Source organism: Siniperca chuatsi, linkage group LG10, assembly GCF_020085105.1.
Source record: "Siniperca chuatsi isolate FFG_IHB_CAS linkage group LG10, ASM2008510v1, whole genome shotgun sequence".
Taxonomy (NCBI): domain Eukaryota; kingdom Metazoa; phylum Chordata; class Actinopteri; order Centrarchiformes; family Sinipercidae; genus Siniperca; species Siniperca chuatsi.
Window position 1 is genome coordinate 2,054,639 of NC_058051.1, and position 25,475 is coordinate 2,080,113.

Genomic DNA, 25,475 nt, shown 5'->3' on the forward strand with positions numbered 1-25,475 from the left:
TGGTGGTGACAAAATAAATATTTCTAGTTAAAGAACCTTCTTCATTTCCACAGTGAGTATTCCAGCAGAGCGCACGCTATGAAACACAAGTGGCCTTTGCATTTTTATCCGTTTTATTGACACCATTTAACAGAATATCTGTCTTAAACATGAACTGCAGGCTGCATCAGATGAACGGACGCCCTGCAGGCCTTTTCACTTGTCACAGTACGAACAGCTAACAAGTTTAACATGGCTGTGTTCCATTCAGGTGTCCCACCAGACAGTGTGACAGAGAGCTAAATGGGATTCAGCCATCATTCATTTTATTGTCTTTTCTTTTCCTACTTTTTCGTGAAGGTAGGCCAATTACATTACATTTGCTATATTCTTGTGCAGATACTGGAATACCACATCTCTGTAATACTTCTGTATAAGTTCCAGTCTTTATTAGACAAAGAACCGTGTTTAAGCCGGAGAGCCGCCCGGCAGCAGCGCGTCCACCGCGGCAGCAGCGCCGCGGCAGCAGTGCGACCACCGCGGCAGCAGCGCGTCCACCGCGGCCCGGCAGCAGCGCGTCCACCGCGGCCCGGCAGCAGCGCGTCCACCGCGGCCCGGCAGCAGCGCGTCCACCGCGGCAGCAGCGCGTCCACCGCGGCAGCAGCGCGCTCCACCGCGGCCCGGCAGCAGCGCGTCCGCCGCGGCAGCAGCGCGTCCACCGCGGCAGCAGCGCGTCCACCGCGGCCCGGCAGCAGCGCGTCCACCGCGGCAGCAGCGCGTCCACCGCGGCCCGGCAGGAGCGCGTCCACCGCGGCCCGGCAGGAGCGCGTCCACCGCGGCCCGGCAGGAGCGCGTCCACCGCGGCCCGGCAGCAGCGCGCCCACCGCGGCCGCAGCACGTCCACCGCGGCCCGGCCGCAGCACGTCCACCGCGGCCGCAGCGTCCACCGCGGCCCGGCAGCAGCGCGCCCACCGCGGCCGCAGCACGTCCACCGCGGCCCGGCAGCAGCGCGTCCACCGCGGCAGCAGCGCGTCCACCGCGGCCCGGCAGCAGCGCGTCCGCCGCGGCAGCAGCGCGTCCACCGCGGCAGCAGCGCGTCCACCGCGGCCCGGCAGCAGCGCGTCCGCCGCGGCAGCAGCGCGTCCACCGCGGCCCGCCGCTGTGCCAAGTTCCGCACAAGTTACACCCACTCTTCTGCTCCAGCCTGAATCTCCTCCTACCTTCAGCCACATTTTCTTTTTCAACCGCTGACTCGTTTGTCTTTTTCAAAGGTAAGTGAAATTATTTCGCTTCAACTTTTAAACCAGCAAATCTACCATTTCTTTCTTTTTTTCTCCTTTTTTTAATCGCTCGCGTTTATTGCTCGCCAAGTTTAAAAAGAGCCGCGAGGTCTGTTTCACTCCGCCGCTCTGCTGTGGCGAGGCTTCAACACGGCATCACGGAGATATCGGAGCAAAGTGCTGAAACATTTAAAGAAAATAAGGTTTAGCGTCGAATTATTTGCTTTGACTTTCAAATGACCACCGCAGTTTCCTGCTGGATCGCAGGCGGGCGGGCAGCCGTCCAGCTCCCCCTCCCTGTCCTCCTGTCCTCCCTCTCCATGCTGTTACTAACTATCTGTCCATCGATCTGTCTGTCTGACTGTCCATCGATCTGCAGATGTCTCTGAGTGAGAAAAGTACCGAGGAGATCAGCGAGTTGCTGACGAAGTACGGCATCAAACATGGACCCATAGTCGGTGAGGAACATGCACACATACCTTCATCCACTCCATCACGTCTGAACAGCTGTAGGCAGAAAACAGAGATCTGTAACCGAAACAATAAAATAATAGTAATAGAGACTAAGAAAAGTTAAAAAAAGCCATATTTTATAAGTAATGTTCAGCATGTTTTTAATTCTTTACATGTGACTATGCTGGGGTTTCTCTTTCCAATCTTCAGAGTGTTCACTTTAATCCTTTATTTTCAGGATCCATTACACCTTAATGAGATATAATAAATAAGTTAGAATGGGATCAATAAAATCCCCAAACCTAACCCAGAGATTTTCATAATGCACCGGTTCATTGTAACATTTCACATGACGAAGCTCCATCATGTGAAACTTTCTCCAAGTTCCCTCCAACACTTAGACGATGCAGACGTGTGTTGTATATTTTCTGTTGACTGGGATTGGGATGTTCATGTGCTTGTGTGAACGCAGACTCTACTCGAAAGCTGTATGAGCAGAAGCTGGAGAAGGCCATGAAGAGCGCTCCAGTGAAACCCTCGTCTGATAAGACCTTCTACAGAGAGGAAGGTAGGGTGCTCTCCGGTCAGTCAGGTCTACTCGCACCTTTATTTGACTGCAGCTAATGATTATTTTCATTATCGATCAATCAAGACCCCAGGTGACGTCTTGAAGTAGCTCGTTTTGTCCAACCAACAAATCCAAAACCCAACGATAATCAATTTACCATCACGTAAGATAAACAACAGGAGGCATGTTGCTTGAAAAATTACTTAAACAATAAATGATCAAAATACATCATTTCGAAATACTTAAGGGAGTGACAAGAGTCAATACACAAACAATTCATTCACACACATAAAAACATAAAAATCTATCTAAAAACAGAAAACGTGATAATGTAAGAAAAGAAACAGACGCTGGTTAATGGCAGCGGCCCACAATTTCTACCACCACATGTCAAAAAGACACACGTCAAGATTGTTGATTCATTTTCTGTCGATCAATAAATGGAAATATTGTTTCAGCTCTAATCTTTAGCTGCTGACTTTTCTATCTCCCTTCTTTACACAGAGGGAACGACATTCAGCAGAAGATTAGGGTCATAGAGGTTTCGGATCAGGTCATTCTTGGAAACTATAATGAAGCTCTATATTAACTTGCTGCGTCTTGCAAAGAGCGCATAGCCACGTCTCTGTGAATACAAGAAGATATCCAGTGATCTGTACAAAATAATGTGGCCTTTGAATTGTTGACTGCTGAATTAAACCTGAATACACTCGTATAGATTTGAACGTTGAAATCAAACATCACAAACAATAGAAGAGCTGTTCTTACACAACACTGTTGTGAATCAAACCAATTAGAATTACAGGCGTGGATGTGAGCCACGTGCCATCTGGTGTTCATTCACTTTATTATTTCTGTGATTACCATCTTATCATATTCTTAGAAAGTAATACTCAGTGTAGTCGATAACTGTTTATGTGAATGAGGTCCAAAGTGTGCTAATGTGTTGTTTTTTTGTCTTTGCAGAGGAGGAAATTACCTACATCACATACAGTCCGGTGAGTCCGGAAAGTCTGCTTATCCCTCGATGTGCCAAATTCCTCTGCTCTGCTCTGCGACTGTAAATAATCTCACAAACTGTCCTGCTTTCATTTTCACAGGTTAGACACGAGGTTCATGAGGGCATGTGAGTACAGTTTTAACACACACACACACGGAAAAAGCACAAGGCATATAAACTATATTGATACAAGATCATGCCCTGATTAACCTGGGAGGGGGCAAAAGTTTGTTGGGCCCGTATTAGCCCTCACGCCTCCCACACTTTGTGTATTTGTGTATGTCTCCTAGTTCCAATATCTTAAAAGTAAAAGTAGCAGCATCGTCTGTTCTTAATTTAAATCAACTCATTTTTAAAATTGGGTGCCTGTAGTTTGAGACAAGAGAGAATAAGCAAAGGCAGGTTGCTGCACTAGAATTATATCAAGACTAAGGGTTTGCAGAGCCTTTTATAAGCATTATACAGTTACATTGCGTTTTTCCGTATTTACTGAAGGACCACTCAGAGGTTTGGCACCAGTAAAATGGAAGAAACGTACCACTGCTGAACATTGAAAGTTTGGTCTCATGCAATATGTATTTGAGGGCGTTTCTGTACAAAATGTGGGAGGAGGGAATGGAAATTCATACAAACGTCTGCTGCACCTGATTTATCACCGCAGACTGACCTCTGTGGCAGAGAAAACTGTGCTGAAATTTAACATCTGGGAATAGCAGGTGTAAAATGTGCAGCACTGTTTTATCAGACGCACACTGAGGGAGAGAGAATACAGCAGAGAGACAGTGAGTGAGACAGACAGACAGAGACACAGAGAGAGAGAGAAACGTAAATTTAAAGATGCACTTGCAAATTTTCATTTCATGCAAAATCATTAGTAACTACGCATAAGTGTCAGATAAATGTAGTGGAGTGAAAAGTGCCACGTGCTGGACGAGAAGTATACAGTAGGACAAAGGACGAAGTGCCTTAATATTGCACAGTGCTTGAGTAAATGTACTTAGCTACTTTCCAACGCTGGGAATATACTGCACATTGGTTTCATAATTACTTGACAGCTGTGTTGGTTACTTTGTATAAATACTAGATTGAAATTTCAAGTGCAAAGTGTTCCTCCATCCAGGCTGAAACGAAGAGGCAACGTTGCGACAGATGAAGACAAGGAATCGGACCAAGATACAGAGTGAGTCTTGCAGAATAAACTAGTGGTGTGTTTGAGCAAATGAGTTCATCACCTGGCCTAAATCACCTCTCACCTGCTGTGCTTCAGGCCCCCTATCCAGACCACTAACAGAACAGCCAATCACAGCGCAGTACAACCCAGGGAGCCAGTCAAAAAGTCTGGAGGCGGGATGTGGAGAGTGACTAGGCTGCTGCTGCTGTTAGCCGTGTTAGCAGCTGTCTTCTACTACGCCTACTGCCGTGTGATAAACAATGAAGAAAATCCTTTTGGGATTCAATGATCTGATTTGTTGTTAGGATGTCAGGTGTTTTTTTAATTCTGTTAAAGGCATTTCATGTCATTAGTGGTCACCGTTTGACTACATTCCATAAACTTGTAAAGGCTGGCAATATCCTATATTTCTTAGTGTCATCAAATCCCATCAAATGACCAAAACCAGACAAATTATAGTCTGTGTATCACAGCCTGATGGATCTTCCTCCTCTGAGCCATAGAGCTCCACACACTGTAGTTTATTCTGACTCAGTCCCACAGACATCGTCCTGCTGCCCCAAACACTCACTAGAGCAGCAAACGTGGATTCATCCGCCGCTGGAAATAGTGCCCAACAGATGCACTGTTTCCTCCAATGATATATTTTTGAGCCATTAAAGATTTCCACATTCAGTAGGAACCAGTGGGCCCGGGGCTGAGAGCCGCAGACGGACTAGGAAAGTCAGAAAGTATTGAGACGCACACTAACACGTGCGTAGTCTGGTCATGGTTTTGGTCTTTTCATGGGATTTGTTGAGAAAAAATAAAGAACAATGCTCGCCTTCTCCTTCAGTGTCTTTGCTTTCCTGCATGAATGTCTTTCAGCTATGCAGAGTTTTGTGTATTTGATTTCTTTTATACAGCTGTTCTCTAACGTGATTTGTTCTTATTTGTGAGATATACATGAAGATAGCACAACAGACTTGTGAACTGAGGCTGTCTTTCATATTTCCAAGCTGCCCTCCTCGTCATGTCCAATCAAAAACCAAAGGCTGTTGTCTATATGTGTTAATAAAAAAATGAAATCGGGTCTCCAGCTCTTAAGACATTGCACTAGAGTGTTTGATCTTTCTGTAAAATGTGACATTTGAGAGGAGGGAATTCCTAAAGGATTCAAAAATGTTAATATGAGGTGAAAGAGTTAAATATTAATTCTGTCAAATTCTCTACTGACATAATTTATTTATTTATTTAGTCAGTTACAAAACTGTAAGTAAGCATAATTCCATCAATCTAACATTTGAACAAAAACAATATCAGTGTTATGTTTACAAGATAGAAGCTTTAAACAGGTTGGCAAAAAAAAAAAAAAGCTCATTCTGCACATTTGGTAACAGATTAGCTCAACACTGCCAAGGTCAGCGGACAGCACGCCGCAGCAGAGCCTCTTGGCATCTACTCGAGGGAAGATGAGGCAGTGGTCATGTTTTCAAACTGAGGTTTTCAGCTGGTCGAGTTCAATTTAACAGCTGTGATCCTGAGTTGAGGTCGTGGTCGATGGGTCACTGAGGATGAGGTTTTACTTGGCGATCCTTATCTGGGTCTCAGTCTGGATCCACAAAAGCCTCTCAGCACTAACGTGGTGCTAGAGCCAGTCAGGAATTGTTGTTCCAGCTGGTGAATCTTTGCTCACACAAGTCATAATTTGAACAGGGAGCTGATACAGCAGTTACACAAAGGCAGCTGTCCCACCGAGGCTTTGTGATAACAGAGAACAAGGAAGTGTCTTATATTTTGGTCCGAAGACTGGTCTAAATGCTACCAGTCACGTTAAAGCCGGTGGGCACAGGGGATAGCTGAGGCGCTGATATCACAGGTGACACGAATGACCTGGGAAGAAAAACACGAACAAGGTCACAAGAGTTCACAACAGTAAGAGTAAGAGTGTGTGTTCTGTAATGGCCCACCTGTCATTATTTCTCTCAAATCCAAGTGCTGTGATGAAGACGTTGATGAGGACGGTGACGAAGACAAAGACTGTTGCTATGTTGTTCATTGTGTTCAACTTGCTGTGTTTCCTGACGTTGTTCAGATCATACTTCACTGCTGGCACAGAATCGCACAACAGCAAAAACAAAATTAGCTATATAAAAACTGATGAGCACGAGCGACAGACGTAAAGAAGGGGGGGGAGAAGGAATCGAAACTTTCAAACATTGTATAAAAGCCGGAGACCTTTTCATTTAAAGAAACTCTGATGTTGGACTTAGGAGGGAAGCTTAGTTTACTTTAGGATAAGATACAGATCTGAAGATTGTGCTGGTGAGTCTAAAAACAAGACATGTAATTAAATGTTGTAGGCACCAAACGCTGCTGACAAACACACTTGTAGATAAAAATTAATGTTAAATATGTATTTATATACAAATAGTTAGATTATTAAACACAGAAGAGTGGAGCTGAGTGTTTGAGCTGACTACTAAATGTAGCACAGTAAGTGACAGCCCAAACACAACTGGCAATATATGAGGTATGGGTGGACAGTTTGACATTTTGGGAAATACACTGATTTGCTTTCTTGCCGAGTCAGATGAGAAGATTGATACCACTCTCATGTCTGTACTGTAAATATGAAACTACAGTTAGCGGCCTGTTAGCTGATCTTAGCATAGACTGGAAATGGGCAACAGCTAGCCTGGCTCTGCCTGAGGGTAACACAATCCACCAATGAACACTTCTAAAGCTAATTAACATGTTATATCTCGTTGGTTTTTCATTCACACAAAAACAGAAGTGCAAAAACAAGAAGTGAAGGTTTTACACGGGTTGTGCTGACTGTTTCTGCAGGGTAACTCCAGGAGAAATAACATGTTAATCAGTGAGCTTTAGAGCTGCTGGTAAACGGATTTTGTTGCCTTTGGACAGCCATGCTAGCTGTTTCCCGTATCCAGGGCTGGCAGTTCGATCCCTGGCTCCTGTCGAAGGGTCCTTGGGCAAGACACTGAACCCCGAGTTGCTCCTGATGGGCAGACCAAGGCCTTGCATGGCATGTGTGTGAATGGGTGAACGGGAGACAAATTGTAAAGCGCTTTGTCCATTAAGGTAGAAAAGCGTTATTAATAATAATAGAATTGCAGTCCATTTACTATTTATGCTAAGCTAAGCTAACCGGCTGCTGTCTCTATAGCTTCATATTTACCGTACAGATACGACAGTGTCTCTGTCTTCTCAGATAACTCTCAGCAAGAAAGCGAATAAGTGTATTTTCCAAAATGTTAAACTATTCCTTTAACAATGAACCAAACTGCTTATTTTAGGCCTACTGAAAACGCCATGTGAGTGTGTCTCCATTTTAGCCAAAGTACACCTGACATCATCTTACAGCTCTGAATGCATTGGTTCTGCACACGGGTTGTCGCTTGGAGGGAAGCCATGCCACACAGAGAGAAGAGCAAAGCACCAGAGCATGTTCTCTTTCAGGCAGACAAGGCTGGAGCTCGTTTTCAAGTTGGGTTGTCTTCTCTTGGTTCATCAAAATCACTGAACCTCTTGAAACACTCTTTGTATGCCTGCTTTGATTCTCTGCGCCTTCCAAACTTAAAGTTTCTAAGATCAAAAGTATGTATTTAAAGTGCGAGAAAGCTGGAGAAGGAGGAACGATAACAATGGAGGTGCAAAAAGTCTCAGTCACTTGCCAATAAAGATGAGCAGCAGCCCCACCATGACCTGAAACGAGATGGACAGAGACAGCAGGACAATGAGGGGGATGTAGTAACGGTAATGAGGCCCCACACAGAGAACGGTCTTCAGCTGGGACGAGTTGGCCATCAGCAAGGAAATGTCCAGCATGCTCTGAGCCACAGTCTTCTTAGTGGCGTAGTGATTTATGTTGATGGGGCGATACACTTTTTCAGAGGGGGCTGTCGGTGCCTGCGAGTGTAGAGAGGATAGGTTAGGTCTGAGTGAAAGTTTGGGGTCCTGTTGAAGAACAAAGTCACACAGATGCTTAGACAGTAAAGGACAACACGATTTGGGGGTTCTCCTAAGGAACAGTGTTGTTATTTTGTTCTCTTTCACAGGCCTGATTGCTCTCTGTACATGTGTCCACGCCTCACTATGGTTTAGAGTGCGCCGTTGTGTGTTTTGTTACCATTTGCTCTATGTACTCAAGTGTGGCTATAAGAGGAGGAGTGGAAGTGGCAGAGTCACAGGTGATGACTCACCTGGGCAAAAGAGAGAGAGGCAACAAGACGCAACACGCTGTGGGGCGTTCTCTTTCTATAACTCCAGAAACCTGACAATTTGTCACTTGAACTGATTCGTGCATGTGCAGAGAGAATGGACTGAAACTGACTCTGTGTCAGATACTGAAACCTGAGGACAGGTAAACTGTTGTTCTGGGTCACAGTGTCCCTACCTTCACCTCCCTCTGTCCCACTGAGAGGAAGTGACTGTTTTGTTTGTTTAAACCACTTCGGTGGCGAATTCTTTTTCTCGGGGCTTTGCCCAGTCCTGTAGCACAGGTAGACGAGATGTCACACCTGGGTGCAACGCTCTCTGAGTGACAAAGCTGTCGTTCATCTCTACACACAGCGGACAACTATGGAGAGAAACACTGATTTCACACGAGGACATAAACACTAGAGCAGGGGTTCCCAGTCCAGGGGTGTTTTATTGAGAATCACTGGATAATTCTAGGTGTTTCCAGCCTTTTACAATGATTCAAACAAAAGCAGGGGAAAAATCACTGTTCGGTTGAACCACTGGTAGACAATCAATATGGGGGCTCACTAGAAGACCTGCTTTTTTTGGATGCCATGGGCCATATATATATATATATATGTAAACATATTTTAGAAAGTAGATAGTTTACTTTTTACTGCAGTGTGTTAACTCCAGGCCAAATGATGTACACAGAAAAAGCATATGCACAGCTGTATGTATACAGTACATGTATTTGTGTAGCAATGTGTCACATGTACTGTAAACAGAGGAGAGACCAAAGCTCAATTCACCTTTGATCTTTCATGTAAAGTCATATACAGTGAACAGAAAACTTGACCACAAAATGACATCTGTGCCATAAAAAACAAAACCCCAAAACAATGAAAAAAAACTGTGGTAGTTCTGTAATTTGCCACTTCAGCAGACATCACAAACGTTCCATGTCATGGATATTTATGGAATATACATGTATGTCTGACAGATTTTATAATTGAATGGATCACTTTGCATGTGATGGCTCGTAAAAGTTGTAAAGAGTTTGACATTTTCAGTGATTATCAGCTCATCAGATTTGATCAGAGAGCCGTGTGCACGTGGTTATTGTGCAAATTATAGACAGTTGAACTTGTGCAATTTGCTTGAATGAACAAGAAATTCAAATCTGTTGTGAGCAACAAACTAATTGATCACAGATTTGAACTTACTGTTTTGAAAAAAATTATCCTCATTCAAGAATTGAGCCAAAGTGAATGAGGAAAACTGTAAGGGACAAACGTGCACAGTGTAAAGTTATTAAAGATGAAATCAAGGGAGCTGGGATACTTATCATTTGCAACTGCATGCAATAAAATGCTAAAGGTTTTGCATTGGTCTCTTCACTGAAGTTTAGGTTTTTCGGGTTGGTTGTCAGCCCTGTTGTGGAGAACAGTAGAGGGACGGGGCTCGTCAGTCTGGGTTGCTTACCTCTATGTCGTCCAGTTTATTCAGAGCTACGTCCTCTCCGTTCTGTTTGTGCTCTGTGTCCATTCTCTATCAGGACACTGTCCTTCTGCTGCCGTTGTGACGAGATGTAGTCTCACAGCTCACTGCTGAACTGGCCACAGAGAAAGTCGAGGGAGTAGTAGGACTAACAAGTCAGGCAACGCCTCAGTCACAGGGACATTATTAAAAAGACCCCTCCCACTATATGTCTCTCTCTCTCTTTTGAACCACTGATGAGTTGAACTTGTTGGGAAGTGTTTTAGTTATAATGCAACTTCTCACTTTCACTTCACTTCCTCAATAATATGTTCATGTTTATATTTCTAGGGTTTCCGTTTCTTCCCAGAGTGAATCATATAACGGTCTTATTCTGTCTCCTCCGTGTGTGACACCAAAAACACTCAGTATCTTAAAAAGTTGTTCGACATAGTATTTGAATAATAAGAATACAGTCCACAGCTTTGATTTAGAAGCACCTACTTCCTTCATTATGCCATTGATCAGACAATAGGTTTGGGCTGTTGCACTGGAGTCTCTTCCTGCCTTGTTGTGAACATGTGTTGTTTGGTCTATGCCATGAACAAGCACCACTATATTATTATTTACGTGATAATTATCTCAACAGTTCCACATTCAAAGGAGTCAATTTACTCAAGTAAAGCCCTGTTTTAACTTTTTTTGGTTTGTTTTTATTATTTACATCGTCCAGTAGAGGCCACTGTACTCCAAGAAGTTTTACAGATGTTTTCTTTTGCTTTACCAGTTGAATTACAAACTAACGCATTTTGTTTTGCAAATACAAAACATACCAATCAAACAAATACACAACATTTTTCGAATACATCAGGTTTCAGAAATAGGTACAGTCTTACAAGTACAAAAAAATATATCCCACAAAGACAAAAAACATCACGTGACCTGTGGCACAATGTTTCCGCTCTGTGATTGTGCTGAGGATTTTTCTCACAAATCGCAGGTCAATCTAAAGGCGCCCGGAGGTTGAAGATGAAGATTCAGTCGGCTGTTTGGATGCTGCTCTGGAAGGAAGCAATTTTAAATGCTTAAAATGAAGGAGGAGATTAATACATTTTTGTAAAAAAAATATCTTGCCAGCAAAATCTTAGCTTATTGTTTACCAGATATTCAACCTTTTTGTCCTGCAGAGATTCTGAAATCAATGTTACTATATTAGAAAGTTGAAATTTAGTTTTTTTGAGCACAATCATAAAATAAATGTCTACAAAAACCTTTATAAAAAGTGCAAATATACCTTCAAAACTAAACTTCTGGTGAATGAATTAATTACATGGATTTATATTAATTGTTTGTAAAATGCACTTTTGCTTTTGATGGAGACGAAAATGTTAAATCCTTATTTTAATAATGTCAGTTTTGGAGTAATCCTGTCACACTTTGTTCTAATGAGGCCAGTAAAACATATCTATAATGAGAGCGGCTTCAATGACCTTGTTATGACATCTTCTGTCATTTAAGGTAATAATGGACACTTTTCACATCACACGTGCTTTTCCGATCAATAAATCCAATAAATATAAATATTTAAGAAAATTAAAAACACGGGATTGACTTATGCTCTAAATATGAATAAACTTAAATACTTTTTTAAAAGTAATTATTTAAAATGGAATTGTCTAACGCTACAGGAAGTTCTTGACTGTTTCCTTCCGGCTTCTTCACGCTGCTACACAACATGGCGGCCTGCTTCACCCTTCAGTCCGCCGTGCTCCGCAGCGCGCTGCGAGGAGCTTTCGGCCTGCGCAGCCGGACAGCGGGCCCTCCTGCCGCCGCTGTCGGGGTCAGGTTCGTTTGTGAAGCTGCTCCAGAAGAAAAGACGACGGTGATATTAGAGTCTACGGAGGAATACAAGTTCGTAGAGCGGCTCATCCCACCGTCACGGGTCCCCGCTCCGCCTAAGCACGCCGGTCCCACCCCGTCTGGCTGGACCCCTCCGGCAGATTCACCGCCGCCTCTGCCGTACATGATCCGCCGCTCCCGCATGCACAACATCCCGGTTTACACCGACCAGACCCACGGCAGCCGCAGGACGACGCTCGTACGAAAAGTGGAGGGGGACATTTGGGCTCTGGAGAAGGACGTGAAGCAGTACCTGCAGGAGGTGACGGGGAGAGAGCTGCCCACACAGGTCAATGAGGTCACCATGACCCTGAAGGTCAAAGGTCACGTCGATAAGGAGCTGAAGGAATGGCTGGCCAGTAAAGGCTTCTGACGGAGCCTCCAGGACTGTCACAAGATCCAGGTCCGGGGGCAGAGAGCTGTCCCTGTGGCGATGGAGAGGACCACTGAAACACGGTCCACCTTTAAAACCCGTTTCAGTCCATGTGGAAGGACAGCTTTCGCCTACTCTATTGAACTCTTGCCACCAGAGATGATGAAGTTATGCAATCATAAGGTGTCCAACAGTGTACATATTTGTATGTGATGAATGTAACATTAAATATGAAAGCACAGCCCCCTGACTGTTGTGTGTCATTAGAGACAGGGACAGAGGTTATATGTGCAAGACATCGGTGTCGCTTCACCTTTTAGTTCCTGTTGAGATTGTCATCAAACGTTTTAACAGCACGCAGCCCTTTCGGTTTCTCTCTCCCTCGGAGATTGTTGTGATGTAATTGAGCTGCTTGTTTTATCCATCCACGAGATATTACATCTTAAATGATACAGAAGCGCAGGGAAGCAGCACACCCTCACATGGGCGCGGCCTGAGCCAGCGAAGGCTCTGCGGGACAAACTGAAACAACTGATCACTTATCGAAGTTGTTGACAACTTCCTGCAGACCGACGAACCGTTGCAGCCCTAAAAGAGTATCTCAAAATAAAAAGAGACCAAACAAAAATGAGACGCGACCCGATGGGATTACAAAGTTTAAAACGTTACATTTATTCAGTAATACAATATGCATATTTAGGTGCAAACAGGGTGAGAAACAAAAGGAGGAGTGTTGAAGTGCGATTAGACAATTACTATTAGACCAACAGAACAGACACCATCACGTCAGCTCATTACTGTAGAGCAAAACATGTTAATTACGAGGAATATACTGATGGCAGGATTGTGATGTGAACGATTACACAGAGCCTGTCCTCAGTCTGACTGAAGTTAGAATAATAATACGCGTGTGCACGACTCCCGTCAGACAGCGTTAGTTCCCAGACAGAGAAAGACGGTGGCGGTCGCTGCTTAACCTACTCAAACTTGTTTTTGGTCACAATTCTGTTTGACTTTTTAACACAACCACAGATCAGACTCTCGTCCCAGTATTACTGCGGCGCTCACTTCAGCAGCCAATCTACTTTCACCCTGATGGTGACGACGTAAGGGACGCCATCAGGACTGAAGCAGGAAGAAAAAGTCTCTAATTTGCCTGGTAAGTTCCTCCAATTGGTCCGCTGGGGGAAAAAAATCAGAAGCAGGAAATAAATATTTAACAACGTGCAACAAACTGTGTGTGTGAGCGTGAAAGAGATTCACTTACGTAACGTGCGCTTCTCTCCTCGGCTCCAGTAGCAAGGCTGTGTTTGGAGCTGGTTTACGTCCTCGTTCATGGACACAGAAGCTTCTGATACTTCATTTAGCATTTCTAACTCCTGAGAAACAAGACACAGTGTCAGCGTGACTTGTCTGTGCACGTCAGGCATGAGTTGAGACATTTTCGATATACTGTGCGAGTACCGTGATGCAGGCCAGCAGGAGTTGGTGTATTCTCTGGAAGACGTCGGTCTCTGTGCTGAAGCTGGGGGGATCTCTGCTGCAGTAAGCTCTCAAGTCTGTTTCGTAAACATGGCTGAAAGTAGCCATCAGCTGCTGGAGGTCACACGCCGCCACACGCAACGAGCTCGGAGAGAAGACGCCAGGACTCTGCGCCTCAGTGTTCAGGAATTCACACTGAGGAGAACGGAGAGTAAACAGATAGCACTCGTTACTACCATGACATTCGGCCAAATCTATGGGGTCTGCATTATAATGTTTAAAAAATAATTTCTGTTCCAAAGAACGTTAGAAAAATAGCTTTTGAGTGTGGGACAAATATTGTTTATTTAATTTAGCACGCTGTTTCAACTGAAGGCTCTCTAATACTGCAGGCAACACCGAACCTCCGACTGTAGCTGCTCCAGTGCTGTCTGAGTCAGCTGTAGAAGGCCGGCAACATCGGCAGCCTCTTCTCCACCTGGCTTATAAGAGGACTTGGCGCCCTTGCGTAAAGCCCTGTGAGGTAAGGAAAAGCAGGATGGAGGAGGAGGAAAATATAAAAAGACACTGATGCTGCTGGTCTACAACAGGAAACAATACTTGAAGATCCACCAAACTTCCACGAGTCAGTCTCTTATTGGGAGTATATTTAAGAGAGTGAATGGCAACATGCAGCAGATTAATAGCAGAGCAAAGGGATATAATATGTGCGTAACAGGATAGTCAGAGACAGCATACATACTTGATGTGTGCGGGCCAGGGGTCGAGTGTGGGTTTGAGCGTTTGTGTGAGGTGCGGCAGGTTCTCGGCAGCGTAGAGCTCGTTCAGTAGCATCTCTGAGTCCGTTCTGTGCCCAGCGGACTTCTCGCAGCCAGGGACTAGAGCTAAAAGCTGCTCCAGGAACTGAAGCTGCCTGTGAGGACTCGCATCGCCCTGGATACATGGTTCGACACGTTATAAAAACAGGACATTTTCTGTTTAGTCTGACAATGCATATCTATATCTGTAAATCAGTTACATCTACACTAATTGTATGCAACTTCTCACCCTGATCAGGTCCAGGTCCTCTGCTTTGCACAGCATCAGCTCCTGCCCAAACACAGCCATTTCTGTTTGTACCAAAACAGACCACAGCAGTATGAGACAACAGAACTATTAATATCACCTACTCTGTGCATGTGCACGCTCACTGAGATTATTCATCTCTCTTCCATTAGGTGTCTAGAAAAAGACATGCAAGACTGTAAACCGTGTACTGCGTAGGAACGAAAGACAACAACGTTACCTTTAGTCAAAACGTCTGGGTCTTTAGATCTCACCGACATCGCCTTGGAATTGGCAAAGTTTGGGTTGATACTGTAAAGTGACAGGCCAGAGGGATTCGTTTATATTCATATACTACCTATTTCTGACAGGTGAGAACAGGGGTGATGTTCTACCTGCTGCAGATCCATGCCAGTATGTCAGTGCGGTGCTGAGAGGGAGCACACAGCAGCTGCAGCATGCTGTCCGCTTCCTGCAGGTACAGACCTTCTACCAAAGGACAAGACGCAGCCTCAACAAAGACGACACACAGACAGGACATTCACTTTTAAACAGGATTTCATACACGACCTTACTCTTTTATTATTGCAAAAATATATAGCAACAAACAGTGGTATGCCAGAGGTTCGTGTGGACAAAATACAGCAAAAAGGTGCAGCAGTTCAGACCTTACCTTGTTCAGTTCATATATTAAGAGTCATTAAGGTTTTGGTTCAGGTGCTGAATGTTTTGCAGGGACAGCTTTGAAACTGTTCCTTTTCTCAATATTACATTTAGCCAAAACGATACAAAAATATTTATACGGCAATACTGTTTTTGCTTTGAATTGCAGACATCATAAAACCCAAACAGCGCATCTCTGCACAGTAATGAAAAATCAACTAAAACATCTGGAGAAATATCCAGCTGCAGGTACAGATTGTATTCAGGGTCGCGTTCAGTCAGGCCAGTTCAACAAACAAAGCTATATGTTAGCTCGTTAAAACCAGGGCCACATCGAGCTAAAAATACAAACGTTGTCAAATATGTAGACAAATACAACAGACGGTTTACAGACCGACATTTCGTTTTACTACTGCAGCAGGCCTACTCTGGAGTCTGCGCTGGTGCCGGCTGTTTGCTAGCAGACGAAAATAAACGTAGCAATAAAAACTGATAACTAATTACGAGAATAAGATACATTTCCTAAACTTCCGAAAGCGCGCACTGCACGTGCTAATGTAAAGTTACTTAATTTCCCCATTACTTTAACTTCTTTTACCTGCAACGCAGCGTAGACATGTCGTTCAAGTTGTTTTTCTTTCAAGGCACCCGCCATTTTCCAAACTTCTTCTTCTTCTTCTTCTTCTTCTTCTTCTTCTTCTTCTTCTTCTTCTTCTTCTTCTTCTTCTTCTTCTTCTTCTTCTTCTTCTTCTTCTTCTTCTTCTTCTTCTTCTTCTTCTTCTTCTTCTTCTTCTTCTTCTTCTTCTTCTTCGGTTTCTTTTTCTTTTCTTTTTTTTTAATCAGGATCAGCATTAGCGCCACCCTCTGCTTCGGAGTGTGCACCAGAGATTTAAATCCTGCCCATTCACCCAGTTTGTAGGGTAAAATCAGACCGATCCAGGTTCAAGAGACTCCCTCACCTGGCACTGCTCACATAAACCAGTAGTTTGCTTTCCTATTATCTTAAACGTGCCATTTAAATTGGAATGAGTCTTATTCTGATGAAAATGACCTCTTCTTTTCCTGACCTACCTATGTTTCCAAATGTTGAACTGGCTTTAGTATTTAAACCCTTGACCTCTGATTTGCTTTAATGGACTGCAGACTGAAACAGAATCAGAGCACTTGAAAGCGTTTCCTGCAGGGCCAAGAGCACTGCCAGCATCTCCACTGAGACTCCCAGCTGATTTGGTGTACGCTTTATTCCAACAACATTTCTCATCTGCATATCTTTCGCCACCCAAAGCTTGCTCTTTGTCCTCTGCCTCTGTGTCTTGTAGATAAGTGAAGTGGTTGTGAAGATTGTTCCAGTTACCGTCAGGACTTACTATTCATTCAAAAGTAATACAGCGAGGCACTGATGTCGCGTTCATGTGGGTTCCTGCTCATATGGGCATTCTGGGTAATGAGAGAGTGGAGCCAAACAACAAGAAAACATAGAATGAAATGTTCAAAATCAGAGGGAAAAGGGCATTGTATGGGAGCAAAACAACGGAGAGTGGCAACAGCACGGGGACCCGGAGGTAAGGTGCGTCCAGGTAAAAACAGAGCGCGTAACACAAGAGAGGATCATGACTAATAATAGGACCCAGCATCTGGACAGATTAAACGGCAGGACGGACTCTGGTGCAAGTGGACCGGACACTGCAGGAGTTAACTAACTCCAGAAGAGGGCAGTCGTGCAGCACTAAGCCAGCTGCCGTTAAACCTCAAAGAAGAAGAAGAAGAAGAAGAAGTAAACGCGTCATTTCCGGGATGCGACACAGTCGGTGTCGCTACACACTTTGACGCTGCGACATAAAGCTGTTTTTGTTAGGGATTTGAGAGAGTGGCTGCCAGAAGACAGCGGTTCCTCGGCGCGTGGCGGCGTTATGTGTATACGGTGTTAACGTAAGTCCGCCGTTCGCCTCCTCCACCGTTAAAATGAAGAAAAAGAGCGCAGAGAAAAAACGCCATGTGGTAGCATGGGTCAACAAAGCGGAGTGGGACCAGGTTCTGGAGTACCTGTACTCGAAGGATTTCGCCTTGCAGAGGTATGCACTGCACCGGATATCAGCGTGGAGGGGCAGGTATGCCAGCAGCAGCCCCGTGGCCGTGGACTGCACAGCGGACCTGGTGAGGTGCCAGGTGCTGGACCGGTCAGGACAGCTGGACGGAGATGATCTGGTCCTGCTTTATGGGTCGGCCCTGGTGAGGTTTGTCAATTTGATCACTGAGCGACAGCAGGGGAGGATAGCCCGTCCACTGAGGCGGCTGGCTGGGAACCTGAACATCCCAGAGTGGGTCGTAGACCTGAGGCACGACTTCACACACCGGAAGCTCCCCAGCTTGAAATGGTGTCGAAAGGGGTGCAAGGTGGTTCTGGAGTGGCTCCAGCAGGAGTACTGGTCCAGGCAGTTGGGAGGAGGGCCTAATGAGGACTGGGAGTCGCAGTCGGATGTAGAGGACGAAGAGACTGACCTAAAACGGCAAGAGGACGAGCTCATCGCGAGGCAAAAAGAAATGGAGGCCTACAAGAATGCACGGGAACTTCTGATATCATTTGAGAAGGAGCAGTTTCAGGCTTTTGACGGGCTTCCTGAAGACAAAGGGCAGAGCTCGTGGCCAGCCCCCTTTGCAGACATGAGCTGGTTACTAGGTGAGATCAAGCAGTTTGCTTTGGAGTCAAGTGACTTGCTGATCGACGTGTTGTTGGAAGATGGATTTCTAGTTCCTACTGTTGAACAGCTGGAAACATTGGGCTGTGACACTTCGGACAACGCCAGTCCCGCTGACCCCAGACTCCCTCAAACCTTCCTGCGTTTTTGGCTGCCCCTCCTGAAGATGCTCAACTCGCCCTCCTTTATTCACCTCCTCCTGGAGAAGCTCTTTGCTGAACTGAAGCTGCTCGCCAAAGAGCAGAATAATCACAGGGCTTTCTACATTCCTGCTTGGATTTCAGAAGTTATCCTCTGCAACAGCAACAAATTTGAATACCATTTTGAAACAAAGGTACAGAAGAAGGCCAGAATGAAGGACAGGATTTTTGTGAACCGCATCCAGCTGAGGTGGCAGCAGCTGCTGTCAGCATGCCTGGATGCTCCCTGTATCAGCACGCCTCGCTTGCTCCAGTTAATCCTGGACGACATGGAGCATCCTCTCCCCCTGGAAACCCGACAGCGGCTGCTCCAGCTCTGCTCCATCTACACACAGACGGCACGCTCGGACCTCGATGCTTCTCCGGCGCAGAAACATCAGCCCATATACACGCTGGAGAGTTTGCACGAGAAGCTGCAGCATTCGAGGCACCGCGGCCATGCTTGGCGTTCCACGGGTGACCCGGAGAGGAGCGAGTCCTCCCAGGAGTACAAATGGCCAGATGTTCAGGCCGAAAAAGCAAAGTTGCTCAGAGGTTCTCCGTGGCAGGTGTGCACTGATAAAGTTTTGTGGAAGAACTATCCCCTTGGTAAAGTCCCCGGACAGTCGGATGACCCCTCATGCCTCATGGTGGAAAACTACTCCACAATGACTGTCTTTGACCAGCCGGTGGACTTGGAGAGCAACACAGCACACAGCGTCCCAGGAGTCTCGGCACCAGTGAGAACAGCTGATGGCCTTCTTTGGAACCACAGCGACGTTAACAAGCTAAAGTCTGGACTGCAGCTTTTCTGAGTCGCGTCGTTGTAATGCTGTGAAATATAGGCCTCTAGCTGCCGGCACATTGTCGAACCTGCGCTCGCTGTTGTTTGGACGCTTGGAGAAAAAAAAGAAACAAAATGTTCAAAATGTGTACATTTCAATACTGAAAGAGTTAGTTGTGGGATAAAACAAATATGAAAAGTAGCTTATAAAAGGCATTTCTCCGAGTCATTTATCGGGCCAGAATGCCAAACATTCACTGGTTTCAGCTTCTCAACTGTGAGGATTTGCTGCTTTTCACTGTTTTTTATATCATTTAGGATTGCAACTAATGATTATTTTTATTACAAATTAATGCAGATTATTTTCTCGATTTAATAAATGTCCCATTATAATCTTGTTTTATCCGACCAACAGTCCAAATCCCACGTTTCTGACATTTTATAGATAAAACAATGAATCGCTTAATCCAAAAACCATAATCAGCAGATCAATTGTTTTTGAAAATAACTGTTAGTTGCAGCCCTAATGTAAAGCATTCGTGTTGTATGCTGTGTCTACAATATTTTCAGTGGGTGGGTAAGACAACAAGTGGAACCGGTGCAGACACATCCTATTAAACATTACATACTGTGCATGGTAAGGGAAGAATGTGAGATACAATTGGGATATGGTTAATTCATTATGCTGGTGTATTAAGAGTACAGTGAGTTGTTTTGTTTCTTTTTGTCTTAACATCTGTCATGCAAGTTAACTTGCACTGTTAATACAGTTGTCGGTCCCTACGAAGGGTTTCGGAGAGTAGATGCCTTTCAGTTGGAAACCCTGGCAAATGGGATATTGTTGTACGCACAAGGTGGTTTTGTGTAACACACTTTCTTTTGTGCACTTCTGTTTAATAAAACTTTTTCTACTGAAGGAGTATGATTGTGTTCTTTTGGATTGTAAGATTTCTGGAGCTGAATTGCAGCATACTGGTTTGGAAACGATGTGGAGAATGGCAGCATGAGCAGGCAGTCTGCTGAGGAGGGCGCTCAGACTGAAGGCAGCACACAAGTGTCTACTTACCAATTATGTTTTGTTCTGTTACTCCGTGCTTTGCCAATTTCAGCATGATTGTACAATGGAGCCACAATTAGAGAGTTCCTGTGAATGGTAAAAGAACTTAACGCGCTAAAAATCTGTTTAACGTCTCTGTTTATATCTCTTTAGAGGGAGACACAGCCAACAAAGCAGCATTAGGAAGTTAAATGACAAGAGTACAAATACACATAAAGCACAACAGGAGAGATTCTTAGCATATTTACACACAAAAAATAGAAACGCCTGTATAAAATGTAAAGCCATGTAACAAATAGTACTTTTATGAAGCTTATAATTTGTCATTTCTTTTGAGGCTGTGTCAGAGAGGTGTTGACTCACCTCTGACTCAGGTTGTGCGGTTCTTGTCCACTGAGCAAAGTTAAGGAGGGCTTTTATTTTGAATAACTTGTCCGGAAGTGTCTTCGCACCGCAGGTCGACGTTGGTTTCGTCTCGAGCGTAGACGCTCTTTAGTCGTTACACCGCGCCATTGTTGTCCTTTTTCTTTTCAAGCTGTCAGCGGTCGGAAAGCGTTCAGTAACCAGCACAGTTTCATCGAAGGACTCGCTTCCATTTATTGCATTTGTTCCTCAAACAGGACGGTAAGTTGTTGGTCGAAGAAGTCCCGTTAAAAGATGCTGCGTCATGCACGAGGTGTTGGGATAACGTTAACGCCTCATGGCATCAGTTAACGGTAGCTGGGTTAGTTAGCTGCAGCTAACGAAAACTGTGCGGGTTAACCAGCTAAAAAAAAAAAAAAAATGGGCAATCATGTCACTTTGGGTAGATGTTGACCTTCTGTTTTAATGCAGCAGTTCATCCAGCAGGGTGGCTTAATTTAAGTTAGCCTCATTCCACTAACGTTAGCTCGGTGCTAGGACAATCAAGGCCTAGCTAGCAAGCTAATGTTAAGACGCTTAACGTTACGAATAACATTTATCATTCTTGTCGGATGCACCAACTAACTGCAAAGTATCGCAACAGTGAGGAAATGATGTATCGTGAGGTTTACGTGTGACTAGGTGAATTATAGAGCATTCTTTATAAAGCATCGTATAGCGCTAATGCCACCGGGCCTGGGTTAAGCAGCAAGTCGGTTACGTTGGTTAAACGTTTAGCAGACACACACCTCAGCTGTTTCTGTGAGAAAATGGAGGATGTCAGGAGCAAACTAGAAGACACGGTCTAAAGGATTTGTTCAGTCAAACACTTTTTATTATCTACATGCCTGAATGACTAACTGCCTAGCTAATAAGTTACAATTCATCAAAGCCAACTTAATTCCAACATAACAATCATTTAGACCATTAAGTGTCAACAATGACTAATACTTATCCAAATTTACTGCTGAGTCCACACTGAGCTATAGATTTGTCCAAAGTCCATAGTGAAAATGCAGAGCTTCTTGTTGAGTCTGTTTATGTTATGAAGTGGAGAAAAGCTCCCATGTTTAACAGCCTTTACTGTGCTACACTGAAATAAGTATCAAAACAATGCACTTCTTTGATAAATGATTCCATTAATTGCTGCACGATTACTCACTCATAGTGCATTTTATTTGTCTCCACAGGTGAGGAATCGCAAGATATATTTTTTTTGGACAGCGTCCTTACGGGACCCACTGTCAAACCACAATGATCACCAGAAGAAGAGGCCGCACCACGAACAACACGGAGGTGCAGTCTTTAGAGGTTGAAGTGGCAGATAGGGCGGAAACTGACGAAGATCTCCCAAGTACTTCTGAGGGGTTCCCAGCTGACGATATTGACGCCGTTGGAATAGAGCTAGAGGACCTGTTTGGAATTGAAGACTTAAAATGGACACTTGAAAGAGATACTGCCTCCCCACTCTTCGATATTGAGTTGGCTGATCTTGGTGTGTGCAGTGCCAAGGATCGAGATTCCGGGATTGAAGCTTCAACGGCCTCGTCTCCAGAGAGACTGTCGTCCGACTTGAGGATCAAGAACCGAGAAAACCAGTCGAGCAACATGAGCAACAAAAATGCCATTGCTGCCAGATTGAATCGTCTCAAGAAGAAAGAATATGTCAACAGCTTGGAGAAGAAAGTTGGCATCCTGTCAACAGAAAACAACATGCTCAAACAGGAAAATTCTCAGCTGACCAAGAGAGTGGACGAGTTGGAAGATGAGACCAGGTACCTGAGGGCTGTGCTGGCCAATGAGAGCATGTTAGCTCAGCTCTTGTCCAGGCTGAGCGGTGTGAATGGGATGAAATTATCTTCCTCCCTTTTCCAGGGCCCCGACTCAAACGACCACGACTACGCCTTACCCAGGAAGCGTGTGAAAGTGGAGGAGAAAGAGACATCTGGTGGCGTGTGTCTGCATGTGGACAAGAACCACGTCTCAGTGGAGTTCTGCACTAAGTGTGCAGAGAGTGCAAGCACATCGTTCAAAATGTAGGGTCAAGTACTTATCTCTGTTTTCAGATATTGAGACTGAACTTGATATGCCTCAGTGTACTGAACTGGATGAACACTGTTGAATTACTTAAGATTACCTAAGAACTGCTGAATGTGCATGTGTTTTTGTGTGATGATGGATTGAGTACACGTTACTGCTAAACCTTGTTCACAGTTTCTTCTAGGTAATGGTTGATCCACCATGCGGGATGAGTGGCTTTCTGAACACCTTTACCTGCTTGACTCCATGGTAAGGATCAGACAAGAAAAGACCTTGTTTTTGTTTTGTTTTTCACAGGCATGAGGCGTTCAGCAGAAACCTTAGTACTTCTATTTTTATACAGTTCTTGTTCCCAGTTAGTGGATTTTGAGTACTTTTGTAATTTCTTTTGTTTATGGTTTGTTGTTAGAGGAAATTATTTGATTTTAGTTTAACATGTAACAAAGAGTTAAGTCAAAGTATCCTGAATGCTAAGATGTTAATATGAAGGTGAAGGTCCACAAAGAGTGATCTTGAGTCAGAGATCAAATTGAAAATGCAAAAATCCCATGGAAAAAGATGAGTCTGTATATAATTTATTTTGGTAAGAACTGATCTCTTTGTGAACCAGCACCATTGTACAAAAGAATGCTTTCATTTAGCGCCACCTATTTTTCTTTATGCTAAAGTGGATTCTGCTGGTGGAAGGTGAAGAGGCTGGACAAGCAGCTGCCAACGCGGCCTGGTATTTTTTTAAAGGTAGTATCGGTAACAAATGGTATACAGTAATTATATTTTACCAATACTCCACCACAACATCTGTAGCTGTAGATCTTGTCAGCGTAGCTCATCCAGCATTTTTTGGGGGCTGACTACAGCTGCCCCAGTACTTGGAGCAATGCTACCAGAGGCTTAATAGTCTCATAATTATGTCTTGTATATATTGACATACTGGAATGTGTAAATTAAATACATCCAAAATGATCTGCTATAAGTGGTGAAATTGCCAGTTTTGATCAAGTGTAACAGAATGTAAATGTGTATATAACTTTGAATACGTATTGTTTTGAAGTAAATGACCTCTGAGAAATCTTGGACAAATAAATCATATTTTCGTTATGTTTGAGTTACAAATATCTACTGTGTCTTGTTCTGTACTGTTGATATTAATGCATCTCTTTTTCTCTTTCTAAACAGCAAGCTCTCTGCCAAAAAGGTCTTACTTTTCCTGAACATTTGGGTCAAGTCTGGTAAAGGTTGTCAAAACAAATGACCAAGACCTCATTCGATGCAAGTACAAAGCACGCAGTATGAGAGGGCCCACAGGGATTAATCCTTCTGCCCATGTTTTAGCCCATTTACTTCAAATCACGGATATACTTATATTACAGCCAGTCATTTATCGAAACTTTTTTATTTTTTTAAATTACAATTAAAATCAAATGGGGGTTTTTCATGGGCCGGGTCAGTCTGCTTTAGCTGCGCTGTGCCGAGCCTTGATGATGTACGTTTCCATTACTACCTCACAGCAGGGGATCTTTATCCTGCTGGCCCTGCTGCCAAGCAGAACCACCGCAGCCGGGCCGGCCGTGGCCAACCTGTGATGGTCTCAACCCTGTCTTTTCCTAGCTGCGTGGCTGCGCCGGTAACCAGAGAAAGCTCAGTTTCTGAAAGTTCAGCTTCACTCCTACGTTCTGTTCAGACTTCAAAGGGGCAGTTCACCCCAAAATCAAAAATACATTTATTTTTTTCTCCACTTACCTGTAGCACTGTTTATCCATCTAGATTGTTTTAGTGTGAATTGCCGAGTTTTGGAGATATCGGCCGTAGAGATGTCTGCATTTTTTTAATATAATGGGAGTACATGGCACTCGGCTTGTGGGGCTCAAAGTGCCAAAAAAATACTTTTGAAAAACTCAACAGCAACGTCTCTTTCCAGAAATCATGACGCAGTTACTGAAGTTAATCCACAGACCTTGCTGTGAGCAGTTTCACGTAGAAACTATTTTCTTTGTACCGATAGTTCCTACATGAAACTGCTCACAGCAACGGAAAGAAACATTGCTGTTGAGTTTTCAAATCTAGTTTCTACTCTGCAACTCGCACCAAAACAATCTAGATGGATTAATAGCGCTACAGGTCGGAGGGGTGACCTGTCCCTTTGAGTGATCAGCCTTATTTTACAGTTGTAAGTTACTGCTGTTGCTGCTTTACATTAAAAGCTCTCCACTGGCAAACCAGTGGGACACTTTTATTAGGGCTGTACCGACTCATTTATTTCACATTCAGAGCTTCTATTGAGGTTTTCAAACGAAGCTTTCAATGTCTGTCGTTATATTTTATGAGATCGTCACCCTAAAAACAAAAAAATCCTTCAAACAAAACCCCCAATTTGAATCAAGTGATTCATCGGATAAAAGGAGTTAGTCTTCTTTTATTAAATCAACTTTCTTTAATAAATATAACTTGTCAGTTTCGTCAGCATAAATACATAATAAAATAATCATGAAATAATAATTGCAACTTTATGCTACGACAGAAATGGCAATAAAATAAATCAGAACATTTCAAAGCGTTTGCATTTATTTATTTTTACTCAAAATCTGAACTATCCGGTGCAGAAATAATATTAGTGTAGCCTAATCTTTAAATGCAACTGTGCAGAAACACCAGGTACATACAGAATGAATAGACATGCAAAAAAAAAAAAAATTTGAACGTCAATGTTATGGATAAAGCTTTGAACTATTTGGTACAGCCCT

At 44.0% G+C, this 25,475-nt stretch overlaps 6 protein-coding genes across 8 annotated transcripts; 4 read left to right on the forward strand and 2 right to left on the reverse strand.

Annotated features, from left to right (window-relative positions):
• The first annotated feature begins 1,121 nt into the window (after positions 1-1,121).
• On the forward strand, positions 1,122-5,537 carry emd (emerin (Emery-Dreifuss muscular dystrophy)). Its single transcript, XM_044211288.1, has 7 exons — positions 1,122-1,250; positions 1,639-1,717; positions 2,185-2,280; positions 3,247-3,278; positions 3,381-3,406; positions 4,401-4,460; positions 4,548-5,537. The coding sequence occupies exons 2-7, from the start codon at positions 1,639-1,641 to the stop codon at positions 4,738-4,740; spliced, it is 486 nt and encodes a 161-aa protein (XP_044067223.1). The 5' UTR covers positions 1,122-1,250; the 3' UTR covers positions 4,741-5,537.
• Positions 5,367-10,290, reverse strand: si:dkey-93l1.9 (uncharacterized protein LOC562339 homolog). The gene is made up of 4 exons (XM_044211287.1): positions 10,122-10,290; positions 8,129-8,363; positions 6,401-6,536; positions 5,367-6,323 (listed from the first exon to the last, which is right to left on the reverse strand). Exons 1-4 carry the CDS (start codon positions 10,182-10,184, stop codon positions 6,245-6,247), a joined length of 513 nt encoding a protein of 170 aa, XP_044067222.1. The 5' UTR covers positions 10,185-10,290; the 3' UTR covers positions 5,367-6,244.
• Positions 10,291-11,807: 1,517 nt separating this feature from the next.
• mrpl49 (mitochondrial ribosomal protein L49) lies at positions 11,808-12,628 on the forward strand. Its single transcript, XM_044211295.1, has one exon. It carries the CDS (start codon positions 11,851-11,853, stop codon positions 12,385-12,387), a length of 537 nt encoding a protein of 178 aa, XP_044067230.1. The 5' UTR covers positions 11,808-11,850; the 3' UTR covers positions 12,388-12,628.
• A 407-nt stretch (positions 12,629-13,035) lies between these two features.
• Positions 13,036-16,325, reverse strand: haus7 (HAUS augmin-like complex, subunit 7). Of its 3 annotated transcripts, none has more exons than XM_044211292.1 (9): positions 16,175-16,325; positions 15,309-15,424; positions 15,155-15,225; positions 14,917-14,978; positions 14,612-14,802; positions 14,274-14,385; positions 13,852-14,064; positions 13,655-13,766; positions 13,036-13,568 (listed from the first exon to the last, which is right to left on the reverse strand). In XM_044211292.1, the coding sequence occupies exons 1-9, from the start codon at positions 16,229-16,231 to the stop codon at positions 13,507-13,509; spliced, it is 996 nt and encodes a 331-aa protein (XP_044067227.1). In that variant the 5' UTR covers positions 16,232-16,325; the 3' UTR covers positions 13,036-13,506. The 3 variants fall into 3 exon arrangements, with proteins under 3 accessions (XP_044067227.1, XP_044067228.1, XP_044067229.1); XM_044211293.1 differs by lacking the exon at positions 16,175-16,325 and adding an exon at positions 15,587-16,168; XM_044211294.1 differs by lacking the exon at positions 15,309-15,424 and having other exon boundaries at positions 16,175-16,262.
• Positions 16,326-16,481: 156 nt separating this feature from the next.
• On the forward strand, positions 16,482-23,849 carry las1l (LAS1 like ribosome biogenesis factor). Its single transcript, XM_044211291.1, has 4 exons — positions 16,482-20,916; positions 21,885-22,469; positions 22,570-22,983; positions 23,403-23,849. Exon 1 carries the CDS (start codon positions 17,539-17,541, stop codon positions 19,264-19,266), a length of 1,728 nt encoding a protein of 575 aa, XP_044067226.1. The 5' UTR covers positions 16,482-17,538; the 3' UTR covers positions 19,267-20,916; positions 21,885-22,469; positions 22,570-22,983; positions 23,403-23,849.
• crebzf (CREB/ATF bZIP transcription factor) lies at positions 21,949-22,734 on the forward strand. Its single transcript, XM_044209969.1, has one exon. The coding sequence runs from the start codon at positions 21,949-21,951 to the stop codon at positions 22,732-22,734; it is 786 nt and encodes a 261-aa protein (XP_044065904.1).
• Positions 23,850-25,475: the final 1,626 nt, after the last annotated feature.

Excerpts from the sequence above, each read along its gene's own strand:
- las1l (XM_044211291.1), top strand. The coding sequence starts at position 17,539 with ATGAAGAAAAAGAGCGCAGAGAAAAAACGCCATGTGGTAGCATGGGTC.
- crebzf (XM_044209969.1), top strand. The coding sequence starts at position 21,949 with ATGATCACCAGAAGAAGAGGCCGCACCACGAACAACACGGAGGTGCAG.
- haus7 (XM_044211292.1), bottom strand. The coding sequence starts at position 16,231 with ATGGCGGGTGCCTTGAAAGAAAAACAACTTGAACGACATGTCTACGCT. Across the intron at positions 14,065-14,273 it reads TGGAGCAGCTACAGTCGGAG|TGTGAATTCCTGAACACTGA; the intron begins GTTCGGTGTTGC and ends CGTTCTCCTCAG. Across the intron at positions 13,569-13,654 it reads AGGAGAGAAGCGCACGTTAC|CGGACCAATTGGAGGAACTT; the intron begins GTAAGTGAATCT and ends TTTTTCCCCCAG.
- emd (XM_044211288.1), top strand. The coding sequence starts at position 1,639 with ATGTCTCTGAGTGAGAAAAGTACCGAGGAGATCAGCGAGTTGCTGACG. Across the intron at positions 3,407-4,400 it reads CACGAGGTTCATGAGGGCAT|GCTGAAACGAAGAGGCAACG; the intron begins GTGAGTACAGTT and ends TCCTCCATCCAG. Across the intron at positions 4,461-4,547 it reads GAATCGGACCAAGATACAGA|GCCCCCTATCCAGACCACTA; the intron begins GTGAGTCTTGCA and ends GCTGTGCTTCAG.
- mrpl49 (XM_044211295.1), top strand. The coding sequence starts at position 11,851 with ATGGCGGCCTGCTTCACCCTTCAGTCCGCCGTGCTCCGCAGCGCGCTG.
- si:dkey-93l1.9 (XM_044211287.1), bottom strand. The coding sequence starts at position 10,184 with ATGGACACAGAGCACAAACAGAACGGAGAGGACGTAGCTCTGAATAAA. Across the intron at positions 6,537-8,128 it reads GCTGCTGCTCATCTTTATTG|TGAAGTATGATCTGAACAAC; the intron begins GCAAGTGACTGA and ends CTGTGCCAGCAG. Across the intron at positions 6,324-6,400 it reads TTTGAGAGAAATAATGACAG|GTCATTCGTGTCACCTGTGA; the intron begins GTGGGCCATTAC and ends TTTTCTTCCCAG.